The sequence below is a fragment of the Seriola dumerili genome, unplaced genomic scaffold, assembly GCF_002260705.1.
Source record: "Seriola dumerili isolate Sdu_G_001 unplaced genomic scaffold, Sdu_1.0 BDQW01001090.1, whole genome shotgun sequence".
In the NCBI taxonomy this organism is placed as follows: Eukaryota; Metazoa; Chordata; class Actinopteri; order Carangiformes; family Carangidae; genus Seriola; species Seriola dumerili.
The window spans coordinates 130,836-144,577 of record NW_019175345.1 but is presented as its reverse complement, the minus strand read 5'-3'; the positions used below and the strand labels follow the sequence as shown (position 1 = coordinate 144,577).

The window sequence follows — 13,742 nt, the reverse complement described above, 5'->3', positions numbered from 1 at the left end:
ATGTGCTAACATGGCTGTGAAATAAATGTGCAACAAAAATTGTTATTTCTTTATAAGATGTGCATCAAAACGGTTCGAAATGGAGACAGTCAATTACAAGTGATTTGAACATTTACTTTAGTACAGTATTTGTAGATGAATTTTCCACTTTTGGTTTTGATGAGGACAAAATATCAATGAAGAGATAAATGTCAACTCAACTAGGCAGATAGTTCCTATGCATAGTTTAAAGACAAAAAAGACCTCTGTCATTGCCAATTTTAAATTACACAAATAACACAAATAACTACATTTGTAAACAAAGTATGTTGAACAAAATAACACCTCATTTCCACTGCTTGAACTCCTACTCACAAGGGAAGTGATGCCAGAGGAGCCACACAGGAGAGAAACCATATTCCTGCGACTCTGCGGGAGCGATATTTTCTTTATGCCAAAGTTTTGAACATGAAATGTCTTAGTTTCATTCAGTACACTGTATGACTACAAATGTGGCTGCTAGCATCTGAAAAATAACAGGTTGAGTGATATGTTAGTGATGTGTCACTCTCAAAGGAAATGTTGTAATATTACAATGCAATACCAAACTACTTCTCCTGACTCTGAAAAGAAAGCAAAATCATTATTACAGAAAAAATACGACATGCAAGTTTCTAGAAATTGGATGATGAATGGTTCTGTCAGTAAAAACCATTCACTTCAGATAAATGTAAGGTACACAAACACAGTAAATGTCGCTCAGGTGTGAAATAATGTTTGTAATAAGAGACAGAAACTGAAAAGCATTTTTCTAAAAGGTTACTGTATGGAGGTTATTTATATATTAAAAGAGGTTACCATGAGAATTTGGAGATTAACAAATGGAGGTAAGATGATGTCAGTGTACGAGGAGCAGATCGTCCGTCAGCGCAGACTGCTGGACATAATAAATATTAGGGGGAGTTGAAATATACAAAGATTTATAACAGGGGTCTGTCCATAACTGGGGTTTTTGGACTGTTGGCTGGTGAAAGCAAGCATCTTGAAGATGCCATATTGGGTTCTGGGAAATTGTGAGGGGCTTTGTTTTCACTTGTTACAATATGATTATATCATTGCATTTTATACTCTTGTATTTCAGTTTTTTTTTTTATTTTTTAATGATACATAATTATATTATTGTATTTTATGTTTCAGGTGTTTTTTCACCAGAAGTTTTTTTCAACTTTTTCTTAGATAATATGTAATTACATTCTTGTTGTGAGTATATCATTCAGGTATAAGCAGTTATTATAGTGTACAACCACAGCATAAAATTCAGTTTTTTAGTAGAGCCTTATTTTTGTCATTTTACAGTGTGTATTTAAAACCTATTTACTATGTAGGTGGTACACACATAATAGTAAAAAAAAAAAAGTGTAACGTTTAAGCATAGCGGAACCTTGTTCTTTTATACGGAGTAACACTATATTGAGTCCGGCGGAAGTTAAACACTGCAGACAGGCGAGTGTCAAATATCAGTGTTATTGTTTAACGACTAGTCGACACCACCGTCTGTCACGTTTTTTTCTGTTACACTAAAGAAATGTCGTCAGTTCATTGCTTGAAAAACTTTGTCAGCGAGCGACTAACCGCTGCTGCTGAAGAAATATTTGGGGTCATTGAAAAAACTTTATCAGTGTACGAGAAGGAGATTGTTCGTCAGCGCAGACTGTTGGATGTCGTCCTGAAGCCCGAGATAAAACTACAAAGGACCGGTGTGTAAAACAGTGTTTCTTTAAGCTGACTGATAAAATACTGGGTCAGACATTTCTGTTTCTATTCCCATTCAACCGACCGTATTTGAACAGCAGTGCGAGCACAATCAGGACAGACATAAGACATAGACATATTTCTGTTCCCCACTCACTCTCTTAACGAAAGGTGAGAATTTTAAAACACCTACATATATATAACAAACTAATCCAGACCTGCAAATCAGGTAACTTAATACAGACCTTGATCTGTTGCAATATGTTCTATATATTCATTCAACACACAAACTCCGTCAAAATGTCAACATTCTTCATTTACAATTAAAACACTTTATTTGTCCTCAGCAATGTGAGGCCAGCAATCTAAGATGTGTTGACTTGAGGGCAGCTAGACTTGGTTGTAGATACTTTACATAGATACTTAATGTTTGAAGAACTGACTTAAAAGGCTGACTGTTTACTCTAGAAATAGTTCAGAACTGAGGGAGCCTCTTGGGTGAGAGGTGAAACGTCTTCAAGTATCTACATCAAAGTACTTTTGCCCTTGATTCAACTCTTCGTGGATAACCATGACCTGGATGAATGAAAATATTCACAGACATCTTGAGGCAAGTCAGTTTCCAAACAAGTGCCCTCAGACAATTCATTTACATGCATAAAAACAATTTAAAAATACAAATATTAGAAAGAGTTGAAATACACAAAGATTTACAACAGTGACCTGTCCATAACTGGGGGTTGGACTGTTGCTTGGTCAAAACAAGCATCTTCAAGATGTAAAAACTGGGTTCTTTTTTTCCCTTTTAATTTTTACATTTAACTAGACTGAATGATTAATTTAGAAAAGTAATCTGCAGATTATTCAGTAATGAAAATAGTTAATAGAATAAACTCTATTTTGGACACTTATGCTAAAGAGTCTTTCCTTTCTCTTTCCCTCCAGAGCTCCCACAGCTACATGTCCGTAAGGAGGAGGTTCTCGCTGACCGGCAGCTAAGTAACCAGGAGACGGACTCCAGTCTGGACCCAGAGGCTCCACAGATTAAAGAGGAGCAGGAGGAACTCTGCAGCAGTCAGGACGGGGAGCAGGGTGTACTGGAGCAGGACGCTGAAGCCTTTAAGTTGAGTCCTACTTATGATGGAAGTGACCACAGCGAAGATCAGACTGTACTTTTTGATAATAATCAAACTCACAATGCATCAGAGATGGAACCTCTGTCCAGCATTTCCTGTGAAAGGCTGCAATATGACTCCGACAGAAATCACTCTTTAGCCACAGAACCGCACAGTGACCACAGCCTGCATGTGAGAACAGGTCAGAAGCAGTATATGTGCGCCATTTGTCGGAAAAGTTTCAAAATTACAGACTTGAAATTGCACATGAAAATTCACACAGGCGAGAAAACTTTCCGTTGCGAGTACTGCAACAAGGAGTTTGCTTTCAGTTCATCTCTGTTGCGGCATCTCCGAGTGCACACAGGGGAGAAACCTTATGAATGTCGTTTGTGCAGGAAAAGATTTAATGACAGCACGACATTGAAAGTCCACTACAGAATCCACACAGGTGAAAAGCCCTATAAATGCAAGACGTGTGAAAGAGCTTTCACCACCTCCTCGAACCTGAAGAAGCACATGGCTATATATACTAAAGTTGCAGATGGTAGACATGGTACTGTATGAAAAATTGTCCTGAAAGCCACAGTGAAATGGTGTAGGCTGTTACTTCCCTTTAATGAATGTTGTGTTGGGACATAATGTGGAATGGGGTTATCACCTGATATCACTAGCATCAATAAAATTCAGATGTTGTCAAATATGTACAGGTTGTTTCCCTTTGAATTACAATGGCACATAATCAGTAAGTGTACAAACAAATGTCTCATGATATAGATTTGCTAATATTATTATCTACTAGAAGGCACATGATGCCCACTGTAATGTATGATATAGAGAACAATGTGCTAGTATAAGGTAAACTCATGAAAACAGCTTTACAGCAACAAGGGCACACATTAATTCACAATAGTATTTTCAACAATTCAATACATAATGTTCGAGACAGTATAACTAATAGTATAAACTATTAGTTGTTTTATCGGTTTATTGATTGACAGAAAATTAATCAGAAACTTTTTTGATAACTGAGTCACATTTCAAGAAAAAATGCCAAACATTAGGTGGTACCAGCTTCACCAATGTGAGGATTTAATGCTCGGAGGACAAGATACTGTCTTAATGTCTTCTGTGTTTCATTTTTTTGGTTGTGGTGGTTTATGGTTATTAACTGCTTTTAAGTCAACAAAAACTATTAATAAATGAAGACTCTTCTCCCCCAGTATTTTATTGGCACTGTGGAGTAGACTTTCATACATAACTTAGAAATAGAATACAATGTCCAGAAAATACGATTAAATAATTAATTCAATCAGTGCAATATGACACATCTACATGATAAAAGAAAATCAGATATCTCTGTTATTTTTTCTAAGGGTTTCATTACATTAGAATGACCAAAATCCTGTACAGATTTGCTTGAGGAGAGGTAAATAAAATTGGAGAAAAAAGGACCCATGAAGTGATGCAGTATTTATTTTTTATTTTTTGAGTTAAACATTCTTTAGATTAGTTTGTTTTTCAATTAATATTTTTTTTATAGGAGGGAAATTCATATTTTGTATTTTGTCTGCCATTTTGCTTCTACCCACATAGTTTAAATTGGTAGTAACTTGTTATTGATACATTGACATCTTGCGATTGATAAACCCATGTGGTTGAGATTCTGACAGCAAGAGCCATCATCTCTTTCTCAAACAATTAATTCATACAGACATATGACATGATGCCCTTGAAGAAATATCAATAAGAAATTTGCAATTGCAGTCGTGTGTTGATACAATAGGTAGACAGCCTTGCACACCTTTATAATGAATAGCTTGATTCATGAACTGGTGATGTCATTCATTGATAAGAAGGTTAAGCCAGTAGTGCTAATTTTCTCAGACTGGTCTATACTGAGATTTTTCCACTGCAACACCAACATCTGCAGTAGGCGCGTTCCCTTTAAATCGGAGCAACATCATATTGTGTCCGGCGGAAGTAAACATACAATCACAGCGAAGCGGATTTCAGTTCAGTTGGCTTGTTTAGCACATACGTCAAATGGTTTATCTTTATCTTCCATAGTATCTCATGTCCAGCTGATTGAGTGAAAATGTCTTCAGGTTTGTGTTTGAGGAAGTTTGTCAGCGAGCGACTGACCGCAGCTGCTGAGGAAATATTAGGAGTCTTTGAACAAACGATGTCAGTGTACGAGGAGGAGATCGTCCGTCAGCGCAGACTGCTGGACATCTTCCTGAAGCCGGAGATAAGATTACGCAAGAGAGGTTTGTCATGTTACACTGTCCTTGGCTATAACATGGACGAATTCATATACTTGTTCCTACATTCAAACGCTTAGCCTACTGGACAGCACTTTCTGATAAGGCGGCTTTAATATGGGATGTTAACATTTTAATTAATTGTTTTTATCACTGGTTAATGAATAATTTACTAATTCTAAATTGGTAAATCATAAGCCATAAATAAAAAACATTCTTCCGCCGCTGGAGGATTCATATCTTTACATCAGTGCTTTTGTCCTTCCCTTCAGACATCTCACGGTCATCTGTCTATAATAAGGAGGTTCTCCTGGACCAACAGAAGCTCTTTAACCAGGTGAGGAACTGCAGTCTGAACCACGAGGTACCCGAGGCTTCACAGATTAAAGAGGAGCGGGAGGAGCTCTGCACCATTCAGGACAGAGAGCAGCTTATACTGGAGCAGGAGACAAATTTGTTAAGGCCTGCTTGTGATGGAAGTGATTATATGGAAGATCAGACTCTGCTTTTGGATCCTGACCAGCCTCAGAGTGCAGCAGAAAAAGAGCCACTGACCAACATCTCGGTTATAGTGATAAAATCTGAATCTGACAGAGAGGGCTCAGGTGAATCAGTACCAAACGGTGAGCACCAGCTTTCTCATAATTCTGACACAGCTGAAAGCCAAGACCATGAAAGAGGAAACCAAGGGAATGCAAGTACTGATCACAAACCAGAGAACAAGCATTTCAAATGTATATTTTGCAATGAGGAGTTTCATGATTACTTAAAATTAAAACTTCACAAAAGGACCCACACTGGTGAAAAATGTTTTAATTGTGACACCTGTGGGAAAGGGTTTACCCAGGAGGCTCTGGTGAGGAAACACATGATGACTCACACAGGGGTAAAGCCCTTCAGATGCAGAGTTTGTGGAAAGGAATTCAACTGTCAGTCAAACAGCGTCACCCATATGAGAATTCACACTGGTGAGAAGCCGCACACTTGTTCAACCTGCGGGAAAAGTTTCAGCCGCGGAGCAGATCTGAGGAGGCACACCCGGACTCACACAGGGGAGAAGCCCTACAGCTGTGTCCACTGCGGGAGGGAGTTTTCTTACCACTCATCCCTCACAAATCATGTCCGAGTGCATACAGGGGAGAAGCCCTATAAATGTATTTGGTGTGGGAAGAGGTTTGCTGTCAGCACAACGTTGAAAATACACACCAGAGTCCATACAGGGGAAAAGCCGTATAAATGCAACTTTTGTGGGAAGAATTTTGCTCATAACACAGGACTGAGGTTTCACAAAAGGATCCATGCAAGGGAGAAACCACAGAGCTGAATTTCCTTTTGAGCTAAGGTTAAAAAAGTTCAAAAATTTAGATTAGACTGTGCATGTTAGAAGTGTTATAGAAAAGTGACCCTGACCCTGTAATATTCAAGATTTGTGGTTAAAACAGACTCAGAGGCTTACTGAGACATCAGACTCACATGTAAAATTGTCACATCACATTAATGCAGTCAGGGCTGAGTTTGGCTTTTAGCTCAGTGCTTATGAGGTACATCATCTTAGTATCACTTGCTGCAGTGATAACCCACTATGCAGTAGGTTATTTACAAAAAATGATAATGAATCTAAATGTACAGAGGGTCTGCTTCTTTACCATCCTTTAACATCTACAAGAAATGTGTCTCTATATGTACAGGATCCCTATATGGACAAATACGATTCAAATCAAGGTGATTAAACTTTTTCTTACCTACACCTTTCTTTACGAACTATTTACTGGTCTATTGCCTTTGAAATTATTTCTCTCTTCTACTTGTGTAGGTATTTACTGGCACACAATCAGAATATGTTTGAATAATAATCCAGATATTACTGTATCATATGCTTTTCAGTCTATTTATTGTTGGATCTCATGTGCATGTCAGACTAAAGTTGAGGTCTTGAAATGTACACACTCCAAATATGCCTGTTTATAATCTCTATGGTGTAAGAGTCAAAATTATTCAAAGATATAACACGTGCAGAATCAGCTACACAAAAGTAAATGCATTACAATGCAGCTATTGGTTCAAGTTCAGGTAACCCTTTTTTTTTTTATAATTTAGTATATATTTTGGTCGGATATTCTTTGAAGCCAAAATTTGGAATGGATAATCATAATCCACAGACTATGATTCTCATTATATTTATGACCCCTAATTTTAATGTAGCAGCATGACAGAGCCTTTCTGACTTTAACTGGACAAAAAGACTGAATTTGTTCCTTCCATAACTTTTTCTTTGTTAGAAAATTAGTCAGGAGAGCTATAGCACAGACTGTTTACCTGTATGTTGTGTTTGAGCAAAACTATGATTTTCAGACATGATCTGAAAATTCCATCAGAAATTTCTCTTGTGCAGAAACAGTCGAAGACATAGACATATATGTATTATGTATTATGTATATATACATTACACCAAAAATAAAGACGAAATATTTAATTTTGACATATTTAAGTATGGATAGAATTTATTGCTATTATATAATGAAGTCTAGGAAGATGAAAGAAAGCTGGAAGAAGCAATAATTATTCCCATAAGTAAACCCTGGAAAGATGCTTATAAACTTACAAACAGGTGACGAATGATACGTGCAGGTTATTGCACAATATGAGTTTTAAGTAAATTAATATAAAGTGATTTGTAGATGTAATGGTTTGAACCCGGTTGAACCTGAATGCCATATATTCCAGGCCAGTAGGTGGCAGTATGCGCTACAGCGCATGTTGTTTACTTCGGCAAATGCGGAAGTAGGAAAACTGAGAACGCAACTTCAGTTTGCTCAAAGAGTTTGATGAAGTTTTAGCAAAAGAAAGTATCTCAATTTTAATAATTCAACAATGTCTTCTGTCCAAAGTATGCGACAGTTTGTCTGTGATCGACTCACTGCGGCTGCGCAAGAAATATTGGGAGCCTTTGAAAAGAGAGTGGAAGATTACGAGACAGAAATCGCTCGACAACGCAGACTGTTGGAAACCGTTTTGACGCCAGAGATAAAGTTACAGCACACAGGTTGGTAAAATTAAAAAGTTAGTCTCTAATGAATTTAGTTCTGTGTTAAACAGGCGATGGTACAGGTCCACATTTTATTTTTTAGCTGTGCCTTGCCTCATCTTCTAAACAGACCAGTTTGACAGGTGTAACGAAACATGTTTTCCAGAGTAAAGTGTTGTATGTAGCATCTTGCTAAGAAAATGTGTGTCTAGATTGTTATTGCACTTTCATATGCGTACTGTTTTAAGCAAACACTATTACAGCACATGTTATACACATGGTGCCAAATACACGCGGAAGTCGCCATCGTCATAAACCCCTGAAGGGCAATAATATTCAGTAACTGACAGATATTAAAGCCTCTCTTCATCCTACCTATTGCTGTTAAAGCATAGGCGAGGTATGTGGGCAGGAGAGGAAGAACAAATCTTTTGAAGTTAATATCAGTACATGTAGCAGGTGAGTTGCACCTGCTGAGGTTGATAAGTGTCGAAATCCTGTCCTAGAAATGATAGAAATACTGTATGACACTGTACAAAACATTATAGGAAAAGTATTGTCTTATTGCTGAGTTGTTAGCTATAAAATATATCTAAACTAAGTCATTACTTTTATTGTGGGCCTAAAATGTGTACTAAGCTATATAGTGAAGGTAGATTGAAAATAGTGAAAAATAGACTAAAAATAAATATTGGATCATAAAACATAGTCAGGACAGCAAAGGGAAGTGAAGGGCTCACACAATACTTGCACCTCAGTATGGAAATGTATTAATTGCGTGTAATTAGTGATCAAATTTTGTCTCTGTGGTACGATGTTGTACAATCATCGAGTCAGACATTGGGGGCATGCCAAGTTTGATGTCACTGTGGCTCAGTAGCATGTCAGATTTAATATTTTATGTGAACTAAAAATCATAACCCTAAATACCCAACAAGTTTAAAAACTGTGGCAATCAATGTGTCTTGCATTCCCCTTGGAAAGGTAGCTTCTGTGTTTCCAATTTGCATTGCTCATAAAAGACTATCTTATTCACAACTGTTATATGCAGACAAATTTTCATCACTGTCCCATTTCTTTGTTCCTCTGCCTAGAGCTCTCCCAGACATCTGTCCGTAAAGAGGAGGAGGTTCTCCTGGACCACCAGCAGCACAGTAACCAAGAGACGAACCCCAGTCTGATCCAACCAGATCCTTTACCAGTAAAAGAGGAACATGAGGAAATGCGCATCAGTCAAGAACGACGGCAGCTTGTACAGCAACAAGAGACTGATGCCTCTAAGACTCCCACTTGTGAGGGATGCGTCTGCAGTGATCAGTCTCGGCCTTTGGACACTGACCAACCTCGGACTACAGCAAATACAGATCCTCAACAAGGCATCTCAAACAAAGATGCGTTATCTGGATCTGACAGGGAGAGTTCTTCAGTATCAGCACCAAACAATGACCAGCGCATCCTTTCTCATAACTCTTGTGTAACTGAGAGCCAAGATGCCATAACTTCTAACCAAGGAAGTGCAACACCAAATAGACATACTGAGTCAACACCAAATGAGAAAGGCAATGAGGAGAACACAGGATCAGTTAGAAATACTGATCAAACATTAGAAGAGAAAAGCATTGATGGGAACACAACATCAGCAACAAGTACTAAGCAAACCTCGGATAAGAAAAGTAATGATGAGAACACAGCATTAACCAGTAGTACCAAGGTAACACAGACTGAGAAATGTAACAATGAGACTACAACATCAACTAGAAGTACTGAGTCAACACCAAATAAGAGACACGATAATGGACAAACATCAGCTACAAGTACTGAGCTAACACCATATCAGAAACAGAACTTTGAGAACACAACATCACCTAAAAGTACTAAACCAAATAAGAAATGTAACAGTAAGAACACCATATCAACTACAGGAACCCAGCTAACACTAAATGAGAAATGTAATGATGAGAACCCAACATCAAAAGGAAATGGTGAACAGACATCAAATAAGAAAAGCCAAGATAGGAGATCAACCTCAACTGGACGTGTTGAGTCATCACCAAATGAGAAAGGCAACGATAGCAACACAACGTCAACCAGAAGTACAGAGCTAACACCAAATGAGAATTGTAACAAGGAGGCTACATCATCAACTGGAAGTACTGAAATTACACCAAACAGGATTCATAATGATGAGACAACTGAACCAACAACAGAGAAAACAACAGCTACTGAAAGTATTGATCCAACACCAAATGAGAAACCTGATGATGGGAACATAACATCAAACAAAATTACAGAGATATCACCAACCAAGACAGGCAACAATGAGAACACAGCACCAACTGAGAGTACTGATCCAACACTAGATAAGAAATCTAATGACGAAAACACAACCACAACTACATATACTGCATCAGTAGAAAAAAGAGACCCGGAAGGAAAAGAACACAAGACACCAAGCAAACCCAATGACGGGAAAGCCACATCAACTTCCAGTACTAAACCAACACTAAGTAAGAAACGCAACAATGAGACAACATTAAACAGAAGTACAAAATCAACACCAAATAAGAATTGTATTAAAGAAAACACAAGTGCTGAGCCAACCCCTAATAAGAAATCCAGTGATGAGAAAACATCGACCACAAGTACTGAACCAACAGCACATAAGAAACGTAATGATAGGAAAACAACACCTACTGAAAGTATTGAGCCAACACCAAATGAGGATGATGGGAACACAACATCAAACAAAAGTACAGAGATAACACCAAACAAGAAAAGAAATAACAAGAGCACAGCATCAATTGAAAATACTGACCTAACACCAAATAAGAAACCTAATGATGAAAACACAACAGCTAAAAGAAATACTGCATCAACACAAAATAGAGACCCTAAAGAAAAAGAACAAAAGACACAAAAGAAACGCAACGATGAGACAACATCAGACATAAGTACAAAATCAACACCAAATAAGAATCGTAGCAGAAGGAGCACAACATCAACTAGAAGTAATGAGCTAACCCCGAATAAGAAACCCAATGATGGGAAAAAATCAACCACATGCACTGAACCAAGACCAGATAGGAAACGCAGCGAGAGGAAAACAACTTCTAGTGAAAGTATTGAATCAACACCAAATAAGAAACCCAATGATGTAAACACAAGGTCTACAAGAAGTAAGCAGGCAACACTAAATAAGAGACAAAAGCATGGGAACACAACACCAAATGAAAGTACTGATGCAACACCAAATAAGAGACGAAAGAATGACAATACAACATCGGAGTTGACACAAAGTGAGAAACGTAACAATAAGAGCGCAACATCAAATGGAAGTGCACCCCCAGCACAAAACAGGAAAGATGGGAACACGTCAAGCGGCAGTAATGAAGATGAAGACAACCCTTACAAGTGTGACCGGTGCGGTAAAGTGATGACTAATTTCAAAAACTATAAATTTCATATGAAATCCCACACTGTTGAAAAGACTTTCAAATGCGATACTTGTGGTAAAATGTTCAGGGAGAGCTGGGATTTGAATAAACATTTAGTAATTCACTCTGTTGAAAAGCCTTTCAAGTGCAAAGTTTGCGGAAACGGATTCAACCGACGATACAATCTCGACCTGCACCTTAGGGTTCACACCGGGGAAAAGCCGTACAAATGCAACATCTGTGACAAAAGCTTCAGCGCATGTGTGAATATGAAGAAGCACATGAGAATTCACACAGGTGAGAAGCCGTACACATGCAGCGACTGCGGGAAGGAGTTTGCAGATTCTTCGTCTTTCAAAAATCATCTGCGAGTTCATACAGGCGAAAAGCCCTTTAAGTGTTCCCACTGCAAGAGAAAATTTGCCACCAGGACGACTTTGACAAGGCACATCAGAACACACACAGGTGAAAAGCCTTATAAGTGCAATGTGTGTGAGAAGGTGTTTGCCCACAGAACAGACCTGAAAGGACATATGAGGACACATACAGGAGAGAAGCCTTACAAATGTAGTACATGTGGAGAACAGTTCTCCACCTGGTCAAAACTCCACAAACACAAACATGTCCACACAAGTGATGGACAAAGCTCCTCTGCTTAAAAAGCGAATGAATTACACTAAAGTAGAACTGTTACTGGAATTTTAAGTTTTTATTTTGTTTTGAAGAGACTACTTCACTGTTTTAGTGTTGCACTCCAGACATATTGTCTTTTTTATTTGATACATTCCTCTTCCTTGTCAAAATCTGGTGCCTACGTTACGCACAATGCACAATGTACAATGCAACACAATCACGGCTAATAAGGCACTCTGGAGCCGCTGGCCTTAAGCAGACCCTCACACCCTTAGATTTTTTACATTTTCAGTCTTGTAGTCTTCAACCCCAACAGACACTGCCTCACATCAGACCTAACACAAAAAGATCTATATTATTTTTTCACATATGCAATAATACTTCCCATCTGTAAACAGACTGTTGTGTAAAATTGGTGGAGTTCCCCTTTTTAGGTTTTTGGTTTTTACTTCCTTTATCTGGACTGTAAATAACAAGATGCCCATTTAGGTGTAGAATAATGATTGTTTTACAGATTAATTGTAAAATTCTGTAAATACGTTTATTTTTAATATTGGAGTTTAGATTTTCATAAAGCATCTAAAAACTGGGATGTTCATAAGAGCTAAATCCCACAGTTTTGTGCCTTGTAAAGTTGTTTTTATACACAAATTCTTGACTAATTCTTAATTAAAATTGGTTAATCCATTTTATCATATTGTTTTAATCAGATTTAATGTTATTGATTTTTTCAAACAAACAAGGAAGAGAAACTGCGTCTTAGTTGTCCAAGTGCCTTAATTCCTTGACTTTTGGAAAATTAGTTTGTTTTGAAATAAATTCTTTCCTAATTTATTGAAATATTTCTAATCACAGTTTGAGAAAGTTAACCAAAGAGCAACTAACTACTACTGTGGGAAATATTAGGCGTTTGTGAGCAGATAATAGTTGTGTAAGAGGAGGAGATCATTTGTCGGTGCAGACTGCTGGATATCCGTTTGAAGCCTGAGATGAAGCTGCACAGGACAGATCTGTGAGATACCTTTGTTACTGTTAGATTATTCTGACTTGTATGAGATGTAAAACCAACAGTTTAAAGTTGAATATTTTACACATGAACCAACTGGGATTCAGTGGTTGTTACAGGTTCATCCTGTTTGGTATACTGTCTAAATAAAGTATTACTGCCTTAATGCTCACTTGTCAATTCATGAAAAATTAAATTCATGTTTTATAAAAACACCTCAAAATGTTAGATATTTTTATTGTCTGTCAAACAAGTTCAGTTGAGTTTTGTGTGAAATTGAGTTAAGGTGAAGTTTTTTTTGTAGGTTAAGGCCAGTCCTGATTTTGATCTGAAGTAAGTCTAATGCAAGTAAGACAGTTTCACAGAAACATGGTAATTATGCCAAAAAGTTAAGCTCACCTGAACCTTTTTTTTAATTTCTTTGGTATGGAACTATTATCTACAATAAGAGTAAAATTTTTTATGTATTGAAATTGTCACATGTTAAAATGTTAACACAAGTAAACATGAACAAAAACTTTTTTTCAGTGTTTA

General features: G+C 37.5%; 1 protein-coding gene across 1 annotated transcript; it reads left to right on the top strand.

Annotated features, from left to right (window-relative positions):
• Positions 1–1,487: 1,487 nt before the first annotated feature.
• LOC111237715 (zinc finger protein 62 homolog) lies at positions 1,488–13,374 on the top strand. The gene is made up of 6 exons (XM_022766917.1): positions 1,488–1,736; positions 2,677–3,402; positions 4,937–5,116; positions 5,383–6,429; positions 9,230–9,445; positions 10,427–13,374. Exons 1-6 carry the CDS (start codon positions 1,565–1,567, stop codon positions 12,226–12,228), a joined length of 4,143 nt encoding a protein of 1,380 aa, XP_022622638.1. The 5' UTR covers positions 1,488–1,564; the 3' UTR covers positions 12,229–13,374.
• The last annotated feature ends 368 nt before the right edge of the window (positions 13,375–13,742 follow it).

Bases quoted from the DNA above. Each gene is read 5' to 3' on its own strand.
- LOC111237715 (XM_022766917.1), top strand. From the start codon at position 1,565: ATGTCGTCAGTTCATTGCTTGAAAAACTTTGTCAGCGAGCGACTAACC. The intron at 3,403-4,936 runs GTACTGTATGAA...GTCCAGCTGATT, and splicing joins AGTTGCAGATGGTAGACATG to GAGTGAAAATGTCTTCAGGT. The intron at 6,430-9,229 runs GCTGAATTTCCT...TCCTCTGCCTAG, and splicing joins TGCAAGGGAGAAACCACAGA to AGCTCTCCCAGACATCTGTC.